Below are 21,250 nucleotides of genomic sequence, written 5' to 3'. Positions count from 1 at the left end.
TACTAGAATCACATTCGTGTGCCTTTCTCTGCAAAAGCATCGACTCTCATTGGTCGGTAGAGGAATAGTAAAACGACAGTGCGCTAACTCACGCCCATAGCAGGAACGACGCTGATATTGCGGGGGCTCGTGCGCACGGCTGTGTTTAAGTGCGCTGTACTGATGACACCGGAGGAGGGGGTCATTCATAAATGATGTTGCATCGTATTGTGAAATTGCCTGCTGGATACATTTAATTTTTAAGAAAGTTGACTAGGGAGTGCCCTGCGCCGCTCTTCGGGCCTTCGCGTGAGTGAGGGGAGTGACACGTACTACTATCCACATGACGGCATCCATCTTCTCCAGCGAGAGTGGAGCCATGCCCTTTCCTGATCCACGTCTCAAAGTCCAACAGCAGGCCCGATTTGCCCGTGGCCACATAACATTATTTCGAGGGAGGTGCAGTCTTTGGGCGAGATGAATGCTGCCACGCCACTTATTTTGCCAACTTTGGCACAACGAGGAGGCGTTGGCCATGTGGAGCGGCGAATGCACATGGCGAGTTCCTTTCTGCTATACCTCCGGCATGGATCTGCATTCACTAAGAGAGGGAGGGGTCTCCTCCATTAAAGTGCCCCTAGCGTCCTATGTTACGCACAACCCCAAGATAATCACGTGTGGAATCAATGTTTAAAAAAATATATAACACCAGTCAAGAAGACATTTTGTAAACCAGCCAGAGGCCGATAGTTTCAGAGTGGGGTCACTCCACGTGACGCTGGCTGTATTTACAAGACTCATGGTCGCTGGAGCTATACCTGTTGATGGCACTATGTTCTGTAAGCTGTCAGAGCAGAACATGTTCTAGTTTGCATTAACAAGAAGCAAAAATTAACAATTATAACCAATGCAGTAATACAACAGTCCTGCAATAAATGCTACCTTCATGAAGGTCTAGTGTTCAGTTGGTCAGAGAGGTTTTAATTTAAGTTCATGGCTATTTTGGAAACTGTGTTTTGCAGAGCTGCATTTTGTGATACTGAGTGGTATTTATTCTAGGGTGGACAAAATATTAGAAACACTTAGCATAACATGTCTAATGTGTTATATAATGCAAGTGCACTGTAAATAGCTGTACAAAGACAATTAAGTTGAATTAGCACCTCTCTTTCACAGTTTTCACCAAAAACTGAACATTATAAACTTCATGAAGGAGTTGTTGCATTAAACGGTTGCAGTCTAGCAACAGTTTAAGATGTGTGTATCTAATACACTGGCCATTAGGTTTATCAATCTATATTTAGCATATTCTTAAAGTTAAGTTGAATCGTAAAATCTCCAGACTGAGGGCCTGAGGCTACATAATTGTTTAGGTGTGCTCAACAATACACAGTAGGTGTGACAGTGGCATATACATCATTTCAGATAGGTGTGTCATCCACTAAAGCGGTTTCTTCTGGATCATGTGTGGGCATGCATACTATTGGCATAAATGATATCCAATAATTCTGAGTGGCCCTACATGAGTAAGGATCGCACATTTAAAAACTAATCATGATCTGGTGCCAGAAAATAACAATGCATTCTTAAAAAAAGTTAATAGCATTAGATTATTAATTTTCCTTGAAATGTATGCTTTCCATTGCAACCTACATATAGGCTATAATTTCCTAAGTACTTTAGCCTCTAAACAGCTGGAGTTTAAAAATAAATAATAATAACACCAAAAAGTTTAGGAGGGTGTAACCTCTACTGCAGCCCTGCAACTGCCAGTGCAAAGAGCTGAAAGGATAGCAGCACTGTGTTTGCAGTGTTTGCTAACGAATAGGCCTGTAGGTGTGCATGCTCATGTAAAGCAAGTTACAAAGAGACTGTTGCTTTAGTGGGCCCTTCAGCCACTAGCTCAGGCTGGGGCCATGGTTGTCTCACTGGGTTTACTCCTCTGCTGCTGAACAAACACACAGAGCTTTCTGATTGGTCGGGAGGGCTGTCCAATCAGAGGGCAGCAGTCCCGCTCCTACTACTGCTGCTGGCACGGCCTCAACGCGTCCATTCATTGGCTCCTCTGCTCGACTATTCTATATGAATCAGCGCGCCAATTATGCATTTCTCTCCATGTTTCCTCTGTTGGGTTTGTCGCGAGACATACAGATGTAACGAAACATAACAAAGTGGCCATATCTGCGGCACTTTTTATAACGTCTCCACTTTTCAGGACGTTTAGGCTGTGTTTACATTCGTGGACCATTCATTTAAATACGTTTAATTAAAAGGGAATAAAAGAGCGTTTAAACTTTAGCGCTTTAGTGCACTTTTAATCGCTCTATAATTAGTTTCAACTCCCGAATAGTTTCAACTTTTAACTCAGTGTTTGGATCCATACAGGCCTGTTATTTCTGTATGGACAAATATAAGGAACGTATTAAACATGGAGGCTTTCCTTTGGCCTAGTTTGGCGCATACAATTTGTTATAACCCAGTCTATTCGGCTTTAATGATTTCCACTGGAAATAAAATAACGAAACGGAAAGCAGAACTCGGTCTGGTGCTCCTGCCTCTGCTGTATAGCACCGTGTAGATGGTAGATGTGTACGTTTATAGAAACAGCAGTCATGTGAGTGCTCGCCTGACTGTGTCGGTTTAAATGAGCTGATGCGTGGCTGCAGCCTGTCCGTGTGTGCGTGTGTCCGTGTGTGTGCGCGGCTGCAGGCTCTGCAGGAGGAGAAGTGAATGTATCGCTGAGGAATGTACAGAAAGTCTCCCCGCCCCCAGTCGAAGGACCCCTCGCTATGGACAAATTCCATAGGGGCAAACTGACATGAAGTTTCAGACTAGACTTGCATCCTATGTGGGAAGATTTCTGCTGGTTAATGTCAGTGCAGGGGAAAAGAACTGACAAAATCGATCCGGTGAAACATAGCCTGGGATATTTCTAGAGAGGAGAAGGAGGATTGTTTAAGTAAAACGCAGTTTATAGCCCAACTTTGAGCTGCTGGCCTCGTTCCAAGAGATATAGCGCAAGGCTCGTTCACAGCCCCCTTTAGGCTCCACTCAATCAAGGGATTCGGTTTTCCGGTGAGATTGCTTTATTTTGTATTTATTGCCAGGCGATTGTAATCTCTCACAATGCTTTCTTTGCACTTGAGTTGTAAGCATTAAAGTACAGACTGACCGCTTCGGACAGAGTCAGAGGGACACAATGGCATACACGCCATGTTGAGGAGAATCTAGAGCCGTTTAGAGTAACAGTAAGGGCTGGAACCAATGTCATTATCGATGCTAACGCCATTCCTTTTCCTTTTTAACCGTCCAAACATATGTTTTCTATTTACTTCAAGGAGTTTCATGCAGGCTGCAACACACAAACATGGATGTGTTTTCTCCACAGATTCTCCTGTGATGACACCCTTCATCTCATTAGAAAATGGCGGTTTGTGCCCCCTCAGAACCAAAGAAGATTTCTTTTTTTTAGCAACAGGCCAAAATAACGAGTTAAAACTAACTGGTGAAATATCAAACGGACATATATATTCCATCTGATATGTTTGTTATTTAAAAAAGAATCAGACTGGGATAGAAACTGCAGTTTTTTCTCGTTTTCTCGTCACGTACTTTTTTCTTTTCAAAACAAAAGCCCAAATCCTGGGAATTAGTTTAAGAAAGTTGACTAAATCAAAATCTACAGTTGCAGAAAATATTATATATATGTGAGCATAATTTTTAATGGAAATATTTGCTCTGTTTTGTTCAAAACAACTTCAAATATATTAAAGGCAGCCACACATACACCGTCATACTATTGTTTTGTTTCACAACTATCCTTCTTTTTAAATGAACTATTTCTTTGTTGTTTGATTCCATTCTGGCCACTCTGTCCTAAAGAAATAGCTTGCAATTCCTATTTGTTTTTATTTCTCAGTATTTCAACAATAAAATGTTTTTCTAATAAACATCTGTTGAACTTTGTAATTTTTTTGATCTTGAGAGGACTCATTTTTAATTGTTGAGCATGTGATCATATTAATACCACATGCTAGTCAAGTGGGTGTTTTCACGCAGAGTCACATGAATAGTTGCAGATATGGTCACACATGGCATCTCTACTGTATCTTTGTCTCTCTTAAATTACATTTCTGGCTGCCGTTTGCTATAATTTCAGCACCTTGATTGATTAGTTGCCATATGATTTATGTTGAGACAACTCAAAAGCAATCAATTTCTTCAATATCTTGTTTTCTAAAAGCAGAGGAAACATGGATTGTTGTGCTCCCAGTTTTCACACTTGTAAATTTACATTGGATTGTTTATTGCAAAATAAGGGTCATGATTTGTTGAATCTGCAATGGCCGACATAGTATATTATCTCAATACAGTTTCTGCACATGGTTGTTTAAAATAAAGCTTGTATTTACTACATGTGAATATTGACTTTAGGTTCAACTATCAACTTAAATTAATTTCAGTAAAGTAGCCCACTTTGATTTGGATTTAAAATGCTGTGGCTAAGTAATTAATGTTTCAGCTTTCGTGTATTCAAATCAGAGGTTCATATGTACAAAATATTGATCACAAGTTTTAAACTGTTTTAAAGTAATACAAACATTGTATTACATTAATACAAACTAGCCAACAGTTGAAATAAAACACATTTCTGGCTTATTAAAGAACTGTTTGTTGAAGTTGGACACCTTTCTTTAGGATATAAACATTTTTAAACTAAACTAAAAATATAATTTTCAGAAAACAACTTCCCTCAGGTGAGATTTCTCTTGAACATCTATACGGTCAGAACTCTGATAAGTAAGATAACCATGTGCTGTTTACAGCTTGGACGTGAACATGCATGGGGAATTCCAGCCTCCAGCCCCACCAGTCCGCCAGTGTTCAAACAACACAGAATACATGAGCACATGTTGCCCATTAACCTTCAGACATTGTCCTGTACATTGTATGCTCCCAGTGGTATTTATAGAAGTGCATGAATTTAAAGCTACAGGTTGCACCTGGAGAAGATCTTTGGCCATCTAACAAAAAACATGGACCGCTGCAGAATAACTGTTAAAATGTATTGTATTAAATGCACTGAATGCATCTGTCCCCAGAGTGCAACTATGAATCAGCTTATCTTTTGTTTTTCCTGTGAGGTATGTGTGGACTCTTTTCTCCTAACTAGAACATATAGTATCTGAATTTAGTGCAAGTACTACAGGTGGGATGTTACTACATGGAAACCCCAAATTATAAAGCTTTCCCCTAATGAAGACAGACACATTCATACATCACAACATAACCTACCAACATAAGTGCATTTTCTTCAATCTGCACCTCCTCGACAGCAGAAAACAAGTCCAGAGTGTAAATTAGTGGACTTTTTGTCCCCAGCTTATTGATTTTTATAACAGGATAAAAGATTCTAAAGGATTTCCAGTGATTGACATTCACTGAACATACAAATTGAAGTTTAAACAGGAGCACAATGTGCACAACTAACGTCCGACTTCAGCTTTCAGCGTTGAATCTCATACTTTGACCGTTGTACACTTCCAGCAAGAGGTTACCTTGAGAATTATCTTTGAGTTTGTGTGAGTGAACACATAACTATGAGGGTCCCCATGAACATGTCAGCAGTGACTATTAACCCCATTTGAATGAAGTGCCTTATTATTGAAGTCTAGAGATAAAGAATGGTTTTGATTCACCACGAAGCATCAAGATTTTGTTTGTCCCAACGGTCTATTTGGGACAACTGATCATGTGTTGATGCTATCTGCAAGTTTTAGTTTAATACACAAGAACATGTTCTTGTACGGTCATCATTAATGTTAAGTTCAGAACAGTCACATGAAAGTCACATTTGAGCAAAGCACAATAGTTAACATAGTTATAGTTAACATGTATTGAAAAATACGTTTGAACTAACAGTGAACACTTAAAGAATACTCTGAATAATAGTCTGCGAACTTTGTATCTTATGTAATGAAAGCCACACAATAAAAGCTTGAAAAAAAAGGGCATAAGCCCTTTGCATGTGTTCACTGGTGTAGCCTGAATGAGAGAAAACTAAACTTTTGTAGTTTCAAAAAGTGGCTCCAGATCAGCTACTTTAAATTAGTGTGAACATAAATTTATCATGCACATCGTCTTGGCATTGGTCTTGTTCTGTGAAAATCTCCCAGCTTGTTATCCCACCTCACCCACTCAACGCAAAACCTCCCACCTATACAACAAAAATTCAACATTAATTGCATGCACAGTAATCACAAAAACACATTAAATTTTGGAGTTTTCATATATTTGTATTTCCATACAAAGAAACAACAATAAAAAAAAGGTAGTACATGATAGTAAAACTAGAGAAACTCAAATGATGACTTCCTTGACTAAAAAAGAAAAATGAATGTGAGCAAAGAACCAACCACTAATGGCACTCCATTTTAAAGCCTGAATTACCTTCTACTTACCAGTAAACTCAGTTAGTGTTCAGTAACATTGAGATCAATCTGTGATCTTAAAAGATACAGAGTTGACTGATCCATTTACTTAGATGTACAACTGCCACCAGTATTTACAAAAACCCAGTTTACTTTCCCCATCATGACAAGGGCCACATTAATAGTGATCACTTAACAGGAAAAAGAGCTTGCATTGCTGCAGAAAGTGAAGTGGGAAGGAAGGATGCAATTCTAAGAATGAAGCAAGAGTTCTTTGCTCACATTCAACATGGATGCATCAAAACGTCTAACAATTAAGACCTCTATTGCATTTGAACAAGAACCATCTCAAACTTTAGAGTTCTATTGATATAGACATGCCAATTCAAAATGTTCCCCTCAGAAACACCTTGATGAGTCACACACACCATCAATTATTGGAGGGAAGCTGAACGTTGAAAGTTAGTATCGCCCTGCAAAAAGAAAATATGAATTAGTCAGAATAGATTACTAATAAAGTCAATCTGTTTTCACCAGTGATCAATATGCATACATCTGTTTGAATATGCATGCTAACAGCACTCTGGGTGCAGTTCGCCAAGTTTTTGTTTGGATGCATTTTCTTAATACTTACGTGGGCTGTAGGAGCGAGACCGTGAGCGAGACCTGTATCGACTGTAGTAGGGTGACGGAGAGCGCCTACGACTGCTGAGACAAAGAAAATCGAAAACATTTACTTGTAAGGACACAACATTGACATTACACTCACAAAATATGGCTCACCTGTACCTATAGTCGTACTCGTCATATCTGTCGTAGCGCTCATAGCCACGGTCATAATGACTGTCTCTGTCTCTCCCTCTCCGGCCGCTGCTTCCGCCGCCGCCACCGCCACCACCACCGCTGCTGCTGCCGCCACCACCGCCTCCTCCTCCTCCTCCATTGCTGTTAAAAGATTGGAAAAAAAGAGCCCATGATGTAAAATCGTCATATCTCCTAAGAAACGCAGAATCATGTAAGAACTAAAATAAATTGATACAATTCAGATGTTTCAAGAAATTATGCAGTTAGATACAAAATGTATACGAGGGCGGTCCGATTATCCCTTGATGGCTCAAATGTGCATTTATGCTTCTTCCGGATTTCATCCACGAAATTAATATTGAATTCCACATAAGTAGTAAAGGAAACTGATATGTGAACAGTGTTGATCTTACTGAGTTGGTCGGCCCATGTAGATTCCTGGTGTGGGGGTATGAGCACGTTTAGTAATGGAATAATCCACTCTGATGCGCCTCCCGTCCAGCTCCATGCCATTGGCACGCTCCATTGCCTAAGGAATACAAAAGGGAGGCGAGGGCAAGGATGGTATCAGACGACTGCTTTTTTGGTACTAATCAATTATTTCACAAAGGCCCACCTACATTACACACTGTAACCCCCTTGCTATGAGACGCATGACAGCAAAGTGAGAGAATTTATGGCAAGGCAGACACCTAGTGGCTTATTTATGTAATGACACCATAAATCAATAAATGAGGCTTTATCTGAAGTGGAGGACCTTTGAAACTGCATGTAGAAATACTATGAAAACAGTCCCAAACAATATGTAGTTGACCATTTATGAACGCAGAAAAGTTTAAAGGTTAACTCATCTAAAACGTGTTAATAATCAATACAAGAATTAGACCTAAAATGTTACTCAATGTCAATACTTTTCATTCCTGGTTCTCAGAACCGAGAGCCACGACACTTCATTTAAGCAATATATTCAAGGAATATAAAAACTAACTAAATTAATGTGATTAAGCACATTGCTCGACATAAAACAAATGAGTCTCTGGGACCAGGATTGACAATCATTAGGCATTTGACCAATAAACAAACCACAAACATTTACCTCTTTGGAATCATCAATTCTTTCGTAGTAAACAAAAGCAAAGCCACGGGAGCGACCAGTGCGCTGGTCGTACACCACATTGACCCCTGCCAGAGGACCGTGGCGAGAAAACACCTCCCTCAGGTCACGCTCTGTAGTGTACAGGCTCAAGCCAAACACCCCCAAACATGTGCTGGGGTCAGGGTTCGCCTGGAAGGGTCAACATAAAGGTTAGAGTTGATGGTATGGAGTACCGTGTCTATCTAGCTAATGATTTATATACAAAATCGATCTACTGGATTTGATATGCAAAACATGCTTCTTCATACACTCTGCAGCATTTTACATATTTAATGCACTGGGCACATAGGCCGTAGAGGTAAATCTTTCCAAAATGCAAGCACAGAAAACAGTAGTACCCTACGAGAATATTACAGTCACTAATTTATAACTTTATTAAAAAAAACTCCGTAGTTGTATATTGGCGGTTTCAGATTTGTAGTTCACTGTTTCACTGGGAGGATGCATTTCCCTCCAACTGCATTGGATTCTTTCTCCTACATTATTCCTTATGGCTTAAAACTTAGGCAGTTCTTGTAAGAATCTATGTACAATTTTCCCACAGAGTAACTTTTCCCTCCAAGCATCTCCAGCTGTACTCTCGCATCGTTGCTTTTACTCAAGAAGTATAACTATTTAGTATATTTTGCTTCAATCATGTATTGCTAGTTGTCATGATAAAAGCCATACAAGACATAACTACAACACTTGAAAACTGTATACACACAAGCACTGCATCTCAAAATCGTGCACAAACTATATTTATGCAATAATATAAACCCAAACTATTCAAATCAAAGTTCTTTTTTATCCCCCACTAGGTTAGAATTATCTCCACCCCCCCTCAACCAGTACTACACAGGGACACATTGGTTTTGCCCAAAATATGTCCGACGGTCCTCATACCCTCACATCAGGATCTCCACCATGACTGTTGGCTTCTTTTGGGAAGTCCTGACTCTGTTGATATAATGAAAGGAATAGAAGATTAATAAAAGGAGTTATTACATGCGTGTTTTCCCTCAGCATTAACCACAAATCATATATTTTTAAAAAGTACAGTTCCACTCAAATAAAAGATTGAGAAATTCACTTGCTCTCGACTTAAGTTATACTAAAAATCATATCCTTGTAAATATACTAACTTGAACCCATTTAAGTAATTGTGCTCAATATAACCCCTGTGTTTTGTCTAAAATAACAAAGAGCTGAAACAATGACATACTTAAAAAGAAAATATAGTTGAGTGCTTTAACCCGGTGATTGTTAAAGCATGTAGCAGCTTTAAATCCAAGTTTGTCTACTAAATATGTTTTTGATTTACAGGTACGAAAAAAAAGTATCTCCCTAAAACATTTTATTTATTTACTCTATTTAGTAAAAAGGTCATACCCTGTATGTTGATAGCCTTACAATTTATAGACCAGGATGTGCAATAAGCCAATCTCCACCAAAAATTGTAATACTATGTTGACAATGTCAGTACTACTCCGTGTAACAATAACGCTTTGTTTATGCTCACACACATTATGTGAGCATGAACAAAGCTTCCTCTGGTTCCCTCTCCATACCCTACTGGGCTGCCCCATCTTCAGACCCCACTTACCCTGCTGCCGGTGTGACGTCGGCGGTTTGACGTCGGGGAAGTGCTCTGGCTCTTCTTGCGGCGGTACTCAGGACTGTAGGAACGTGAGCGGGACTTCCTCCGCTGGGAATATGACCGAGAACGTGAGCGGCTATAGCGGCGGTTTGAGTGCTTCCTAGAATGAGACCTGAAGAAGATGTGGCATAGGAAGAAAGGCCAATGTCAGATAAAATTGGGGACAATAGGGCAAAATTGATTGCAAATTAAAAAAGGTATTTGACCCATAAAACACAAACATATGTAAAGGTCTCCAAATTCAAAACATCGGGGGCTAATATTGCACTGTGAAAAATACATGATACGTGTATTAACCCCTTAATATGACGCTATCACAGTATCATGATGGGCTATCATAAAAGGTCAACAACATACCTAGATCTTGACCGGGAGCGGGATCTGGACACTGAGCGTTTGGCGGCCCGGGCAGGGCTCGGGGAGCCGGACCTGCTCTCCGACTTGACCCGAGCTGGACTTCCCCGATCCGATTTAGATGGGGAGCGTGACTCCTATAGCCACAGCCGTATGTTAACAACTTTCTCATGGACACATACATGTATATCTATACACTGAAAAACAGAGTAGTGAGATGTGGTAGAGTATGTTGGACACATACAGTACACTTGTCTAAAATGTACAGCTTATGTACTGTGGAAGAAGGGGTTAGTAATCTTATAATTCCAATAAATTAATATTTGGTTTACAATGAGGTCTTATTAGTAATGATATATATATCAAATATACAGAATATATCTATTTCCATATCCACCTGGACCATCAAGAGGAAAATAAAACATGCATTTTCATGTAACATAAAAGGGAGCACAGTAAAGAAAAGACATTTGTGACACAAACAGTATATTTACTTAACCTAGGGACACATTCATTCTTCCAGATTCTTTACACGCTACTCCCTTTTCTCAGGATTTCTATCCTTCTTCATTCTTCTTTTTTCAGTTTTCTCATTTTCTGATTCCAGGTCTGTTTTTCCTCTCTTCACCCAAACTGAAACCAGTTTCATTTTAGCCTTTATACTGCAAGCGCTTCTATCTGACTGGACCATTCTTCCATCACATTTTCTCCCTTTCCACTTCTATGTTCTGCTCTGTACATGTTTTCATTAGCCTTCTTTTATCTTGAAAATGTTCTTCATCATTCTTGGATAAAACTCTTCAAATCCTTCACGATCAATTACCTTAATGAAAAAAGAACATTCAATAAAATTAAGATCATAAGTTTAAGAAAAGAAGAATATTTTAATGAAATGAATAGGAACACTGAATGCAGTACAATTACATTGCTGCTACATTAAGATTGAATATTCCAAAAACTAAGTAAATGAGCAAAGTAACAACAATGTAAACTACAAGATTATAAATTAAGAGCTTAGATGTATGTTGGGAATTTGTTTTATATTAATTCAAAAAGAGCGTGAAAGCAGGGAAGGAAGAGATGCTTTGGATTTAAGTTAACCTCGCATGTAGTTAACTGGAAAAACAAATACTCAGGTGGCCTAAATGCAATAAGAGGCTGCAGCAGTGATATCCGCACAAAAGGACGATATTCAAACGCCACAAACATCTCGTGCATAAATTCATAAACAAATGAGTCAGGAGCGATGCATAATTCAACGCATTCAACGCATAAAAGCACAATTAGCAAACACTAATAGTAACCCGTGGAGATACACCACGGGGACGTTTAAGCTAACAGCAACTAGCATGCTAGTAGCTAGCTGTCGTTGAACGAGGCTGGTGCTAGCGGACAACCGTCCGTGCGAAATGTGCGTTACTTTCGCGAAGAAAAAGCAAAACAACCATAAACACTTCTGCACCGATTTAACGCAGGTGATGTTAGCGGACAAAACATGTGGCGATATCGGCGAGCTATTACGTTAGGCGTTACATTAGCGTACGTTACATTAGCAGCGGAATCGCCTCAAGTTAAATCGACAGCCACACGGAAGAAATTCGAAGAAAGGGAGATATTTTATATCGTTCGATGTAATTACTTACCCGTCCTTTATAGTGTCCTTCCTCAATGTCGCTCATTGTTCAGTGGAGCAAAAACAACAGTATGTTTTATCGAAATAAACAGCACTGAGGTTTCTACACAATGTTTTAATTTGGCCGCTTATTAGCTAGAAGATGGCGGGCGCGTGAGCTTGGTGGTATGTTTATGTGCTGCGGAATCTGACGTCACTTCCGTGTCTTCTCACACGCCCCTTCATAGTGTTCTTCAGCGTGAATGTCTCGTAATAACACGTTTAAACTGCCCCCCATTACAAGCAAAAGTCATGCATTGAAACTCTTCAAAGGTAAAACTACATATTAAGAAATAATATTTAAATAGTATTCATTAAAAAGTATTCACTAAGCATGTATATGTTGGTGCTGGTTGAGATGAAGCTAGTTAATGCACTGGTTCATCTCATAAAATGGCAATTGATAACTATAGGTAGTCTATACTTTACTTGACAGCTTTAAAGTAAATGTAGTGGAGTAGGAGTAGAAAATAGCAGTTAGTGCCTCAAATAAATATATCATGTCCCTTTGAGTTGTGCAGTGTGCTCAGCAAAAGCTAATGAACCGAACACTTGTCTTTATACATTCACTTATACACACACACAGCCCTTGAAGAGGACGCTCTCTTTGCGCGCAACCGGCTAAACATTTGGATCGTCTTGTGAGGTACATGACCTCCTAAATGAAAAAAAGGCATATTTTTCCAATTTAAATGATAGATTATTTTTGCCATCAGTTCAATTTATTAGTACAGCTATCTCACAGCAGCTGTCTGATTCACCAACTTTTCTACTTTAGCATTAGGAAGCAAAGTACATTTATGGCATTACTCAATGCAGACACAGTCAAAACAGTTCAATACTTCAGTTGAGGCCTTCATGTATATTTAGGTATGTAACGTGTAAGCAACATTTTGAAGCCTTTCCCTCTCATGTTTAAGTATACCACCCACATTGACTTTGTCTCATACAATCCAAAGTAGTATTGATGAAAGTATTGTCCATCTTTCTGTTGCACAAAGTCATTGTGTTAATGAGCATCATGATGTGCAAACTATAGATCTTCCTCTGGGCAGGCGCCAGAGTTTCTCAGTATAATGGAAACCATACTGAGAACCAGCAGAAAGTTAATTCATAGTCCAGATCCTGACATCCACCCTTTTTAAAATATCCCTCAAGTCAAAGTTGGGTGAGCCCAGTATTTTTAGAAAATCTCTAGAGTCACAGTGCAACATGAACCCTGAACATGTGTAAGCAGTAGGTCAGCCATCAGCAGTGAAGGGCTTACGACTGACTACAAAGTACATTCAATGTGCTACACACCTAGTTAAATCATTTATCAACACTCAGCAAGGGAACCATTGGATTTCAACTGAGACAAAGTACACACACTGCCATGTTTACAGTGGCAAATCGGCATCATCCCATCATTTTCTGCATAAACCTCAAACTGCCTTGCAGCAATTGCAAACACACAATTACACTGCCTGCAGATGGAGTGCAAATAACATTCTTTGGATTATCTCTTACAGATGAACTATACGGTTTAATTATTCTTAAGACTATGTGTAAACTAGAAGTAGAATCTTCTTTTTACAGTAATTAGCAACTGCACCAACTAAAAACTGACAAAAAAAACAGCTGCCCTACCTATCATGAGTGTACTGTTTAGTTCAGCATTTTGATATATTGAAGCAGTATTGTATAATAGTTTCCAATGTAGATAGGTGAACATTTTAATAATGTTTTAATCATAAAGCGTATGAGAATCTGGTTCTGTTTATAGAGTATTTATACCGCTCTGCATCTGCTTAAACAAATCCTAAGATTCAAATATGGCATTACATCTCAGCCAAACTAAATCAGCAATGCAAATATAAAAACAATGTGCTAGACAGTCTTGGTAAAAAATAAATAAATACCAGCATATAGAGAAGAGAGAAGTCCTCCATCCTTCTGAGCTGGCTGACCATTTTTGAGAAGTATTCCAAATGTACAGTTTCTGGATGTATACATGTCTCCCTATTGCTTTTAATTTGTCTGATGTGGTAACATCAGTGATAAATGCTGGAAAAGTGTGATGTGCTCAAAATAATAATAAAAAAAAGAAAATCATATATCTATTAAGACTATGCTCGTTGATGTGGCCGAGGCCTATTAGGGATGTGTGGGTGGAGGCGTGATGTTCCTAAGTGACTGCCAGGTGTGTCCTGCTTTGAGGTTTTCTGCAGGGCAGCAGGAGCGGAGGCAAGGACGCCCCCTGCTGTATGGGAGGTATTTGTGGAGGAGACATTGGCCGCCAACTCAATTTTCCCCTCCAGTTTAACCAGTCGAGTCAGAATGTCCTCCAGTAGCACAGCGATAGTCCTCTTTAGATCAGCTGTGTGCACATGTGAGAGGGAAAGAAAATGAGGGAAAACAAACACAAGGAAGAAAATGAATCAATGATCAAGTATGCTCTTTCATCATTTTGAAACCCAATGTTCAGGAGTAACCAAGTGATTTCATGTGCAGGAAAAAGAGCAGTAATACAAAATAATCAATTTATTGCACAGCACATCTCTGCCCCCCTTGATCCTTACCATAACCAGCCATGGAGGTTCCCTGCGGCCCTCCTGGTGCATTCTGGTTCTCCTCTGTCAGGACCTTGACGTATCGCCGGCTGAGCTCCAGGATCTGCTCACGTAGCTCGGCGCTGCTCTGATGACGAGGCTGCTGCACAGCGTAACGCAGCAGCATAAGTCCCCATGTTAGGCCAAATATCAGCAGCAGCACACTCAGCTTCTGTGACATGTTCCTCCGCAGGAGTGCACCCAGCATGGTACTGGGCTGGCGAAGGGGAGGGGAGCTACAGAGGCCCGAACTTAGGCTGAAGGTATTTTCTTGGGTGTGGATATACCAATAAGTTGATAATTATAGTGATAACTACTTAATTAGAACAGGGAGAATCTCTTTAATTCGGTCAGTATCTACAAAGAGGTCAAAGTCCAGAGCGAAGCATTCCTAAAGCTGGTGTGGATTTGGCGCCTCACTCAAGTGAGCTCCAGCAGGACACATGCTTGCATTATACCCAGACAGCAATAGAAGTTTCTCTAACCCCTTTAGGTATTCTGCCCCTCCTAAGAGGAGATGACAAAGTGTTCAGCAACAGCAGAGGCCAGGAAGTGAAACCAGAAGGCACCGGCAGTCAGGGGTTTTTGAAAAGGTGATTTGGCTGCAAGATGTCTAACATCAAATCACCAATGCAGACTGGGCGTTCAGGCAGGGGGTCCGCAGGCATTGTTGACTATGTTGGAGAAGCATACAAAGAGAAACAAAGAGAAATACAATTAACCAAAAGAGAGAAACATTTGTTTTGTCATCTTTTCCCTTTTTTTGCATGACGCTTAAATGTTAGTTGTGCAATGATACAATATCATGAACTGATAGAAGAAAATAAACTAATTCTACTGTATGACAAAAAAACACTAGAAGGGTAATTTCTCAAGTCTTTCTGTAACTTCTTCAAAGCCCCGTTTAGCATTGTGTTTTTTGGATAAATGCACCAATATTTCCCAACAGACAAAGAAACACCACTGCATGTGCTGGATGGAAAAACAAAATCCACCTCCTCTTTATTGGCAAGGAGCTGGTAACTTCATCAAAGTGGCTACCTAGACTATTTAGCTATTATTAAAGACAGATGTCTTGGCTACTTTCGGTCAAGGTGCACAATAGCCCAGTCATCAACACACGTTTTTCAGCCCTCTGAGCTCAGCAACCTGATTACCAGTTTAGATTTCATGGGACTCACTTTGCAGCTTCAGATAGACGACAAAGCAACAACCAGTGGCACAGAGGGTATTCATTCACTAATCCTACCTCCACAATGGTTATTTGACTGACAAATGGCCTGTGAGTGCACTGTGCACTGCAGGGGAAATTAGGCGATCATTTCTCCGTTTTCGCAACTTTGTCACCAAGTTCATTCTCTCTCTTCCTCTCTTGGGTGTGGTAGTGTCCCATCCTATTGAAGTCACAGGGGACAGTGACCGAAGGAATCAATTATGAAAAGAAATGTAACATAATCCATTTAGCAATGCTTCCCAGTCTTTATCTACACATGCACACAAACGTGTCCTTCCTATGACCTGGTCGCTGTGTATCAGCAGGAAAGAACTAGAAGGGAAAGACCAAGTAACGTAACGACCTGATGCAACAGTTGAAACTGGTCAGGATGCGAAACACATTGTGACTGACAAATATGTAACTTCATCACCAGACATAAATAGAAAGCTTTGCCACCCTTTGTAAGTGTTGCAATGTTTAGTTCCCACTCTCAATTAAGAGCTGGGCAATGTTTTAGCATCACATTCTGAACATAAAAAGTGTGAAATTAATTTTCATTACATTTCATAATAAGATGAAAGAAGTCACATTAAGTCCATTTGAACTGTTCAAAAGAAAAGAAAAGACGCAATGCATGATACAGATAACTTTCACAATCAAGTACAAATAAAATGTCAGGCTGGAGTGGACTTTCTGTGTCGGGTGCTACGTTAACAGATATGGGTGAACTATTCCAGCACCAGGGCAAATCAATCTTTAGGATGATTCTCTGTGCCTTCCATATGTCTGCCACCAGATCTCATCCATCTTTATTCATTAAGAGGGTTGACGCTTGACAACAACCAGAAGAGTTTTGGGTATTCAGCCGCAGTCCCATCGTTACTGTCATGTCATCATTGCTCCATGGGAAGGCACACCATTTAGGCCACAACCTCATGAATGAATGAATGAATGAATGTTCCACTTGTTTAGGGGACTGTTTGGTTATAGCGTACTTAATGGTCGGATTGACAATGATAAAGCACGCATTGTGACTTAAAATATCTAATCTGGTGGTTAAATATTTGCCACAACAGCTGTCACCTGTGTTTCAACCGCTGGCAGACTGGGGAACAGATGTAATCACCTGACCTGTAGTATAGACTAAAAACGGAAATGTCAATATTGTCAGGGTGGATGAGTTAAATACACAGTCCTTGACAACTTGGTGAACAGGTTAAGTTTGCTAAAGGTGTCTTAATGACTAGCTACATACATGTATACATGTATAGATACATACATGTTAAGTTACACATGTAATGTGACGTGAAAAGTAAACTAACACTCGACCAGCACGCGAAGCATGCACCATTTTTGGATACTTAGTTTCACGACTTTAAAAACACACTTCACCAAACGTGAGGTTAGCTCCACATACATGTTAAGTAGCAATGCTCAAACTTGACTGCCAACAATAAGGCTAACCTATGATATGCAGATGAATCAAATACCATCAAAATCAGATACTTTACCCCCAGTGTGTTGTCTGAGGAGCTGCTTTGAGGTCGCAGCAGGATGTAACGGGCTCAAGAGGAGAGACATGGACGAGGCTGCTAACTTCAGCTGCTACCTCTGGCTGACACTGAATGGTGCTTGTTGTTAGGGCAGTCGTTGTTCACGCGGGAGGGGGAAATATCTCGGGAAAGCCTGCAGTCTCCTTCAATAATGATAGCTAGCGAGCATCGCGTTAAGGCGTCAGCTCTCTCTCGCTGTCATTTCAGCTTTTTGTCGAAAACAGCGGGGTCCTAGCGAGAAGAAGTCGGTAGCTAGAATTCCAAGCGTGTGCAGACTGTCATGGTTCCCCTGGATGCGTAATCACTGTTGCATTATGGGAAATGCATTTACACTGCCCGCTCTCTCTCTCTCTCTCTCTCTCTGGATTTAACGCAAGACGAAAGTAAACATTACAAGTTGTACTAAAGTTATTAACGTTAGTAGTAACAGTTACTTGGCTTCAGTGCAGGTAAACATTTAAACTGCAATTAATCCGGTTTACTTTAAACAACAAAACCAAAGCGCTAACTTGTTCACCGTACTTGAGCTTGTACAGTTCGTGTTCGGGCTGTGAGCTAAGCTACATCACTGCTACTGTTACTGTTGGCTTGATTTAAGTTTAGTTAGACATGGTTAGACATAACTTTACTTCTGTCCTCTCCCTCTCTGTCTTTCCCTGTGAGTGGATTTGCGTGTTTGCAGTTCACTTTAGGACCGCTAGAGGGACGTCTGCAAACATTTCCATGGCAACACAGTAAACTGTGGTAAACAGAAGTTTCCTGCTGTGCGAGACAAAAACGACCAAACCCCACAGCTATCTCTTTTGGATTTTCGACAATGGAGAAAATATGTCTTGATGAATCAGCTCTACAAGCGGTCGATGACTACTGGGAGTACAAAAGGTTTGACTCAACATACTGTGCTTTAACTCCTGACTTCAGCTCATCTCTGGAGGTGTTTTATACACTGCATCTGACATATAACATGCTATTTAATGCTAACTACAGGAGGAAGGCATGTGGGTTAACAGATAAAGTACAATACAAATGCTAAAATAACACAATATCCCTGTTATAAGGTATATGCCCATAATAACTTTATTTGTTTGTCTTTTCAAGGATTGTGGGTGATGATGATGGAGGACAACTGTTCACTCCAGAGGAATATGAGGAGTACAAGAGGAAGATGCTCCCTCAACGAGTGAAAAACAGGCTCTTTGTCAGCTTCGGGGTTCCAGGAGGTATCGACTGCAAACTCATTGGTCCCGAGACACGGTGCTTCTGTACACATAGGTAGTACGATCCTTGATAATACATTAAATCAAGTGTCATCCCTTTCTCGCCACAACACACATAGACGTACGTGCACATTCGTGATTTATGTAATTTTGTCCAGTTACAAGCAACACAAGACCGATTTTGAGGTGGTCCCCTCTGAGCGGCCCCTAGCCCTACCATGCCAGGTCAGAGGGTGCCATTGTTCTGCCTACCAGTATGTTCCCCAGATTGGGCCAAATCCTGTCCGCTGCAGGTGTAAACATTTTCCTCAGAATCACAGTGAAGCTACTGGCTACTTGTGCAACAAATGTGAGTATGACATTATTTAAGAGAGCAGATTCATTCTAACCCAAAATAATTATCTTACGCATGTGAAGTCATATATTTACGTTTAATGTTCACGATGAGAATTTTTCAGGCAGTTCCTGTTCTGGGTTCAAGAGCACCTACACTTGTGGTTGTGGTCAGCCCAGCTATGCCCATCAGACACTGGTAAATAGAGTAAAACATTAAACACAGATCCTTGGTGTAACACCACCCACAGGCTATTGCTTAACATAGATTAACAATATTGCTACTATTTGTCCAACAACATAAAGTTGCACACTTTGAAATCAATTTGAACTCAAATCATGTTTTATTTTCTCAGGTTGAGACAAAAACAGAGAGGGAGGCACGTGGTCAGCCTATAGGCAGGGATGTCCCTTATGCTGCCATGGGGGGGCTGACGGGTTTCAGCTCCTTATTGGATGGTTATCTCGCTTTGGAAGTCAGCGACTCAGGTGAGAACCAGAAATGTAGCCTATATGTGACGATTTCATTTGGATTGGAAAGATGCAGCAGAGTTGTCAGTTTTAAACTTGTGTCTGTGTGCTATGTGAGAGCTGCTCGTTTCTTGAGGCTCGGTTGGTCTGGAACATCCCATGTACTTGTAGTCAAAGGGAGCAACATCAGCAAGTACAAACACGCGCCTTTTTTTAGCTCAGACAATCTTTGATTCATTACTGTTTTAGGTGAATCTGCCTTTGTTAGACTGTTGGGAGTAGGTGTGTGTGCATGCATTGCACCAAAGGAGAAGAAAGTTCCTTTAAGCAGCATACGAGGGCAGCAAAGCGCAGCACAGCATCAGTGTTGAACAAGCAAGTCTTCAGAGTAGAGACTTGATCCCTGAAAAATGTCCAGTGCATCCCTTTGATTTCATTACTACATTGAGGTCGAACCCATACTAAAGCTGTGGTAGATCTGTGATGATGCAAAACTGTTATCTAAGATTTACCAACCATATTTAAGACATATCTTTAATAAATGGGACGATCGGAGGAAAACATATGTAATCAATGGATGTCCAAGTTAAATTTGAAAATTTAATAAGAGTGGACTTCTGCAGCTTTTGTAAAGTCATTTTCATCTCTTCTGGAAACAATGGAAATTTAATAATGATTGAATATACAACATTAATTACACATTTTACCCTATATGTGTTTAATTATGTATGACTTAATAGGTTTTTGACTGATTACTCCACAATGTAGCATTTACTTATCACACATTGGTTCTGAGTTAAAAGTTTGAAATTTTGCATTCAAAAGACACACATTGTATGTCTTTTTAAAGTTATCCCTCAATATATGGTTTTGTCCTTTATTGGGAATAATCAATCTTTGTTCATGATAAATTCATTTTCTATTTATCAGTGCATGCAGATTAATTAATTCTCTGAAACACAAGCCTTTACATCTAACAACATCTATGCATCAGATCCTAGGATAGTTAATCCTCAAATTATAGATTTAAAATAAGCTCTGAATTACACAGTATTCATACAGTATTCGCTGCTGCTACCCATCACGTGATTTTCATAATCTCTGCCTGCCTGTTTTTCAGATCAAGACAGAGAAAATGGCTGCCAGCAGAGATGCTCTGCATCAACGATCAATGTAACGTCTACTAAAACAACAAGCTCTGTTCACCGTAAGAGAGAGACCAACAAACAGTGAAAAGCAACATTGGTCTCATCTCATCTGTCAGTGTCCATTAACTACCTGGCAACATTTACCATGCAAATAAATCATACACCTTTTCTGATCTGTAACATGTAATCTTCCCTTAAAAACATTTAGATTGCTTCAAAGCCTAAGTATTTTATTTTTCAGTGAAGTGTCTGTCTTTGTTAGTGTCGTGACAAAGGGGTACAACCAACTGTCAGCAACAGTAGTTATTAAATCCCACCTCACAACTAAACAATCAACTGGAAATATATTGATCCAATCAGAGCAGAAGGAGCGTTACAATTGTGATCCACAGTCCCAAGTTTGACTTGGAAATCTGGACTTTTTAGACACATCACACTTTGACAAAATCTGAATACATTTGAACACATTCTCAAAATGAAATTATTGTGGATTTATCAAATTTGGAGATTGCCGGTTAGGAGATTTTCTGTATTTTGGCTGCAGTGTGAGCTGCAGAAATACTTTGCATAAACACATAAGATTAAAAAAAACAATAAGATGTAAGATTGAGAATATGAAATCCTAGCAATTTTAGAATGAGTTATTTAAAACTTTTGACTTTTCAGGATTAATGTATAAAATTACA

The 21,250-nt window shown here is 39.9% G+C and overlaps 3 protein-coding genes across 9 annotated transcripts; 1 reads left to right on the top strand and 2 right to left on the bottom strand.

Moving 5' to 3' along the window:
• Positions 1-6,255: 6,255 nt before the first annotated feature.
• tra2a (transformer 2 alpha homolog) lies at positions 6,256-12,153 on the bottom strand (the record flags this gene model as incomplete). Of its 7 annotated transcripts, none has more annotated exons than XM_079231794.1 (9): positions 12,007-12,153; positions 10,367-10,500; positions 9,956-10,121; positions 9,256-9,309; positions 8,311-8,499; positions 7,628-7,743; positions 7,194-7,355; positions 7,045-7,118; positions 6,256-6,883 (listed from the first exon to the last, which is right to left on the bottom strand). In XM_079231794.1, the coding sequence occupies exons 1-9, from the start codon at positions 12,040-12,042 to the stop codon at positions 6,873-6,875; spliced, it is 942 nt and encodes a 313-aa protein (XP_079087920.1). In that variant the 5' UTR covers positions 12,043-12,153. The 7 variants fall into 7 exon arrangements, with proteins under 7 accessions (XP_079087920.1, XP_079087922.1, XP_079087923.1 ...); XM_079231796.1 differs by having other exon boundaries at positions 7,045-7,115; XM_079231797.1 differs by having other exon boundaries at positions 7,200-7,355.
• Positions 12,154-13,336: 1,183 nt separating this feature from the next.
• On the bottom strand, positions 13,337-14,834 carry ccdc126 (coiled-coil domain containing 126; the record flags this gene model as incomplete). The annotated part of the gene is made up of 2 exons (XM_079232214.1): positions 13,337-14,394; positions 14,597-14,834. The coding sequence occupies 2 exons, from the start codon at positions 14,832-14,834 to the stop codon at positions 14,144-14,146; spliced, it is 489 nt and encodes a 162-aa protein (XP_079088340.1). The 3' UTR covers positions 13,337-14,143.
• A 3,366-nt stretch (positions 14,835-18,200) lies between these two features.
• Positions 18,201-20,658, top strand: fam221a (family with sequence similarity 221 member A). The gene is made up of 6 exons (XM_079231744.1): positions 18,201-18,277; positions 18,494-18,667; positions 18,771-18,965; positions 19,075-19,144; positions 19,302-19,434; positions 20,537-20,658. The coding sequence occupies exons 1-6, from the start codon at positions 18,213-18,215 to the stop codon at positions 20,647-20,649; spliced, it is 750 nt and encodes a 249-aa protein (XP_079087870.1). The 5' UTR covers positions 18,201-18,212; the 3' UTR covers positions 20,650-20,658.
• The last annotated feature ends 592 nt before the right edge of the window (positions 20,659-21,250 follow it).

Source organism: Taurulus bubalis (assembly GCF_910589615.1).
Source record: "Taurulus bubalis genome assembly, chromosome: 16".
Taxonomy (NCBI): Eukaryota; Metazoa; Chordata; class Actinopteri; order Perciformes; family Cottidae; genus Taurulus; species Taurulus bubalis.
The sequence above is the reverse complement of the archived record's forward strand: the minus strand, read 5'-3'. Positions and strand labels throughout refer to the sequence as shown.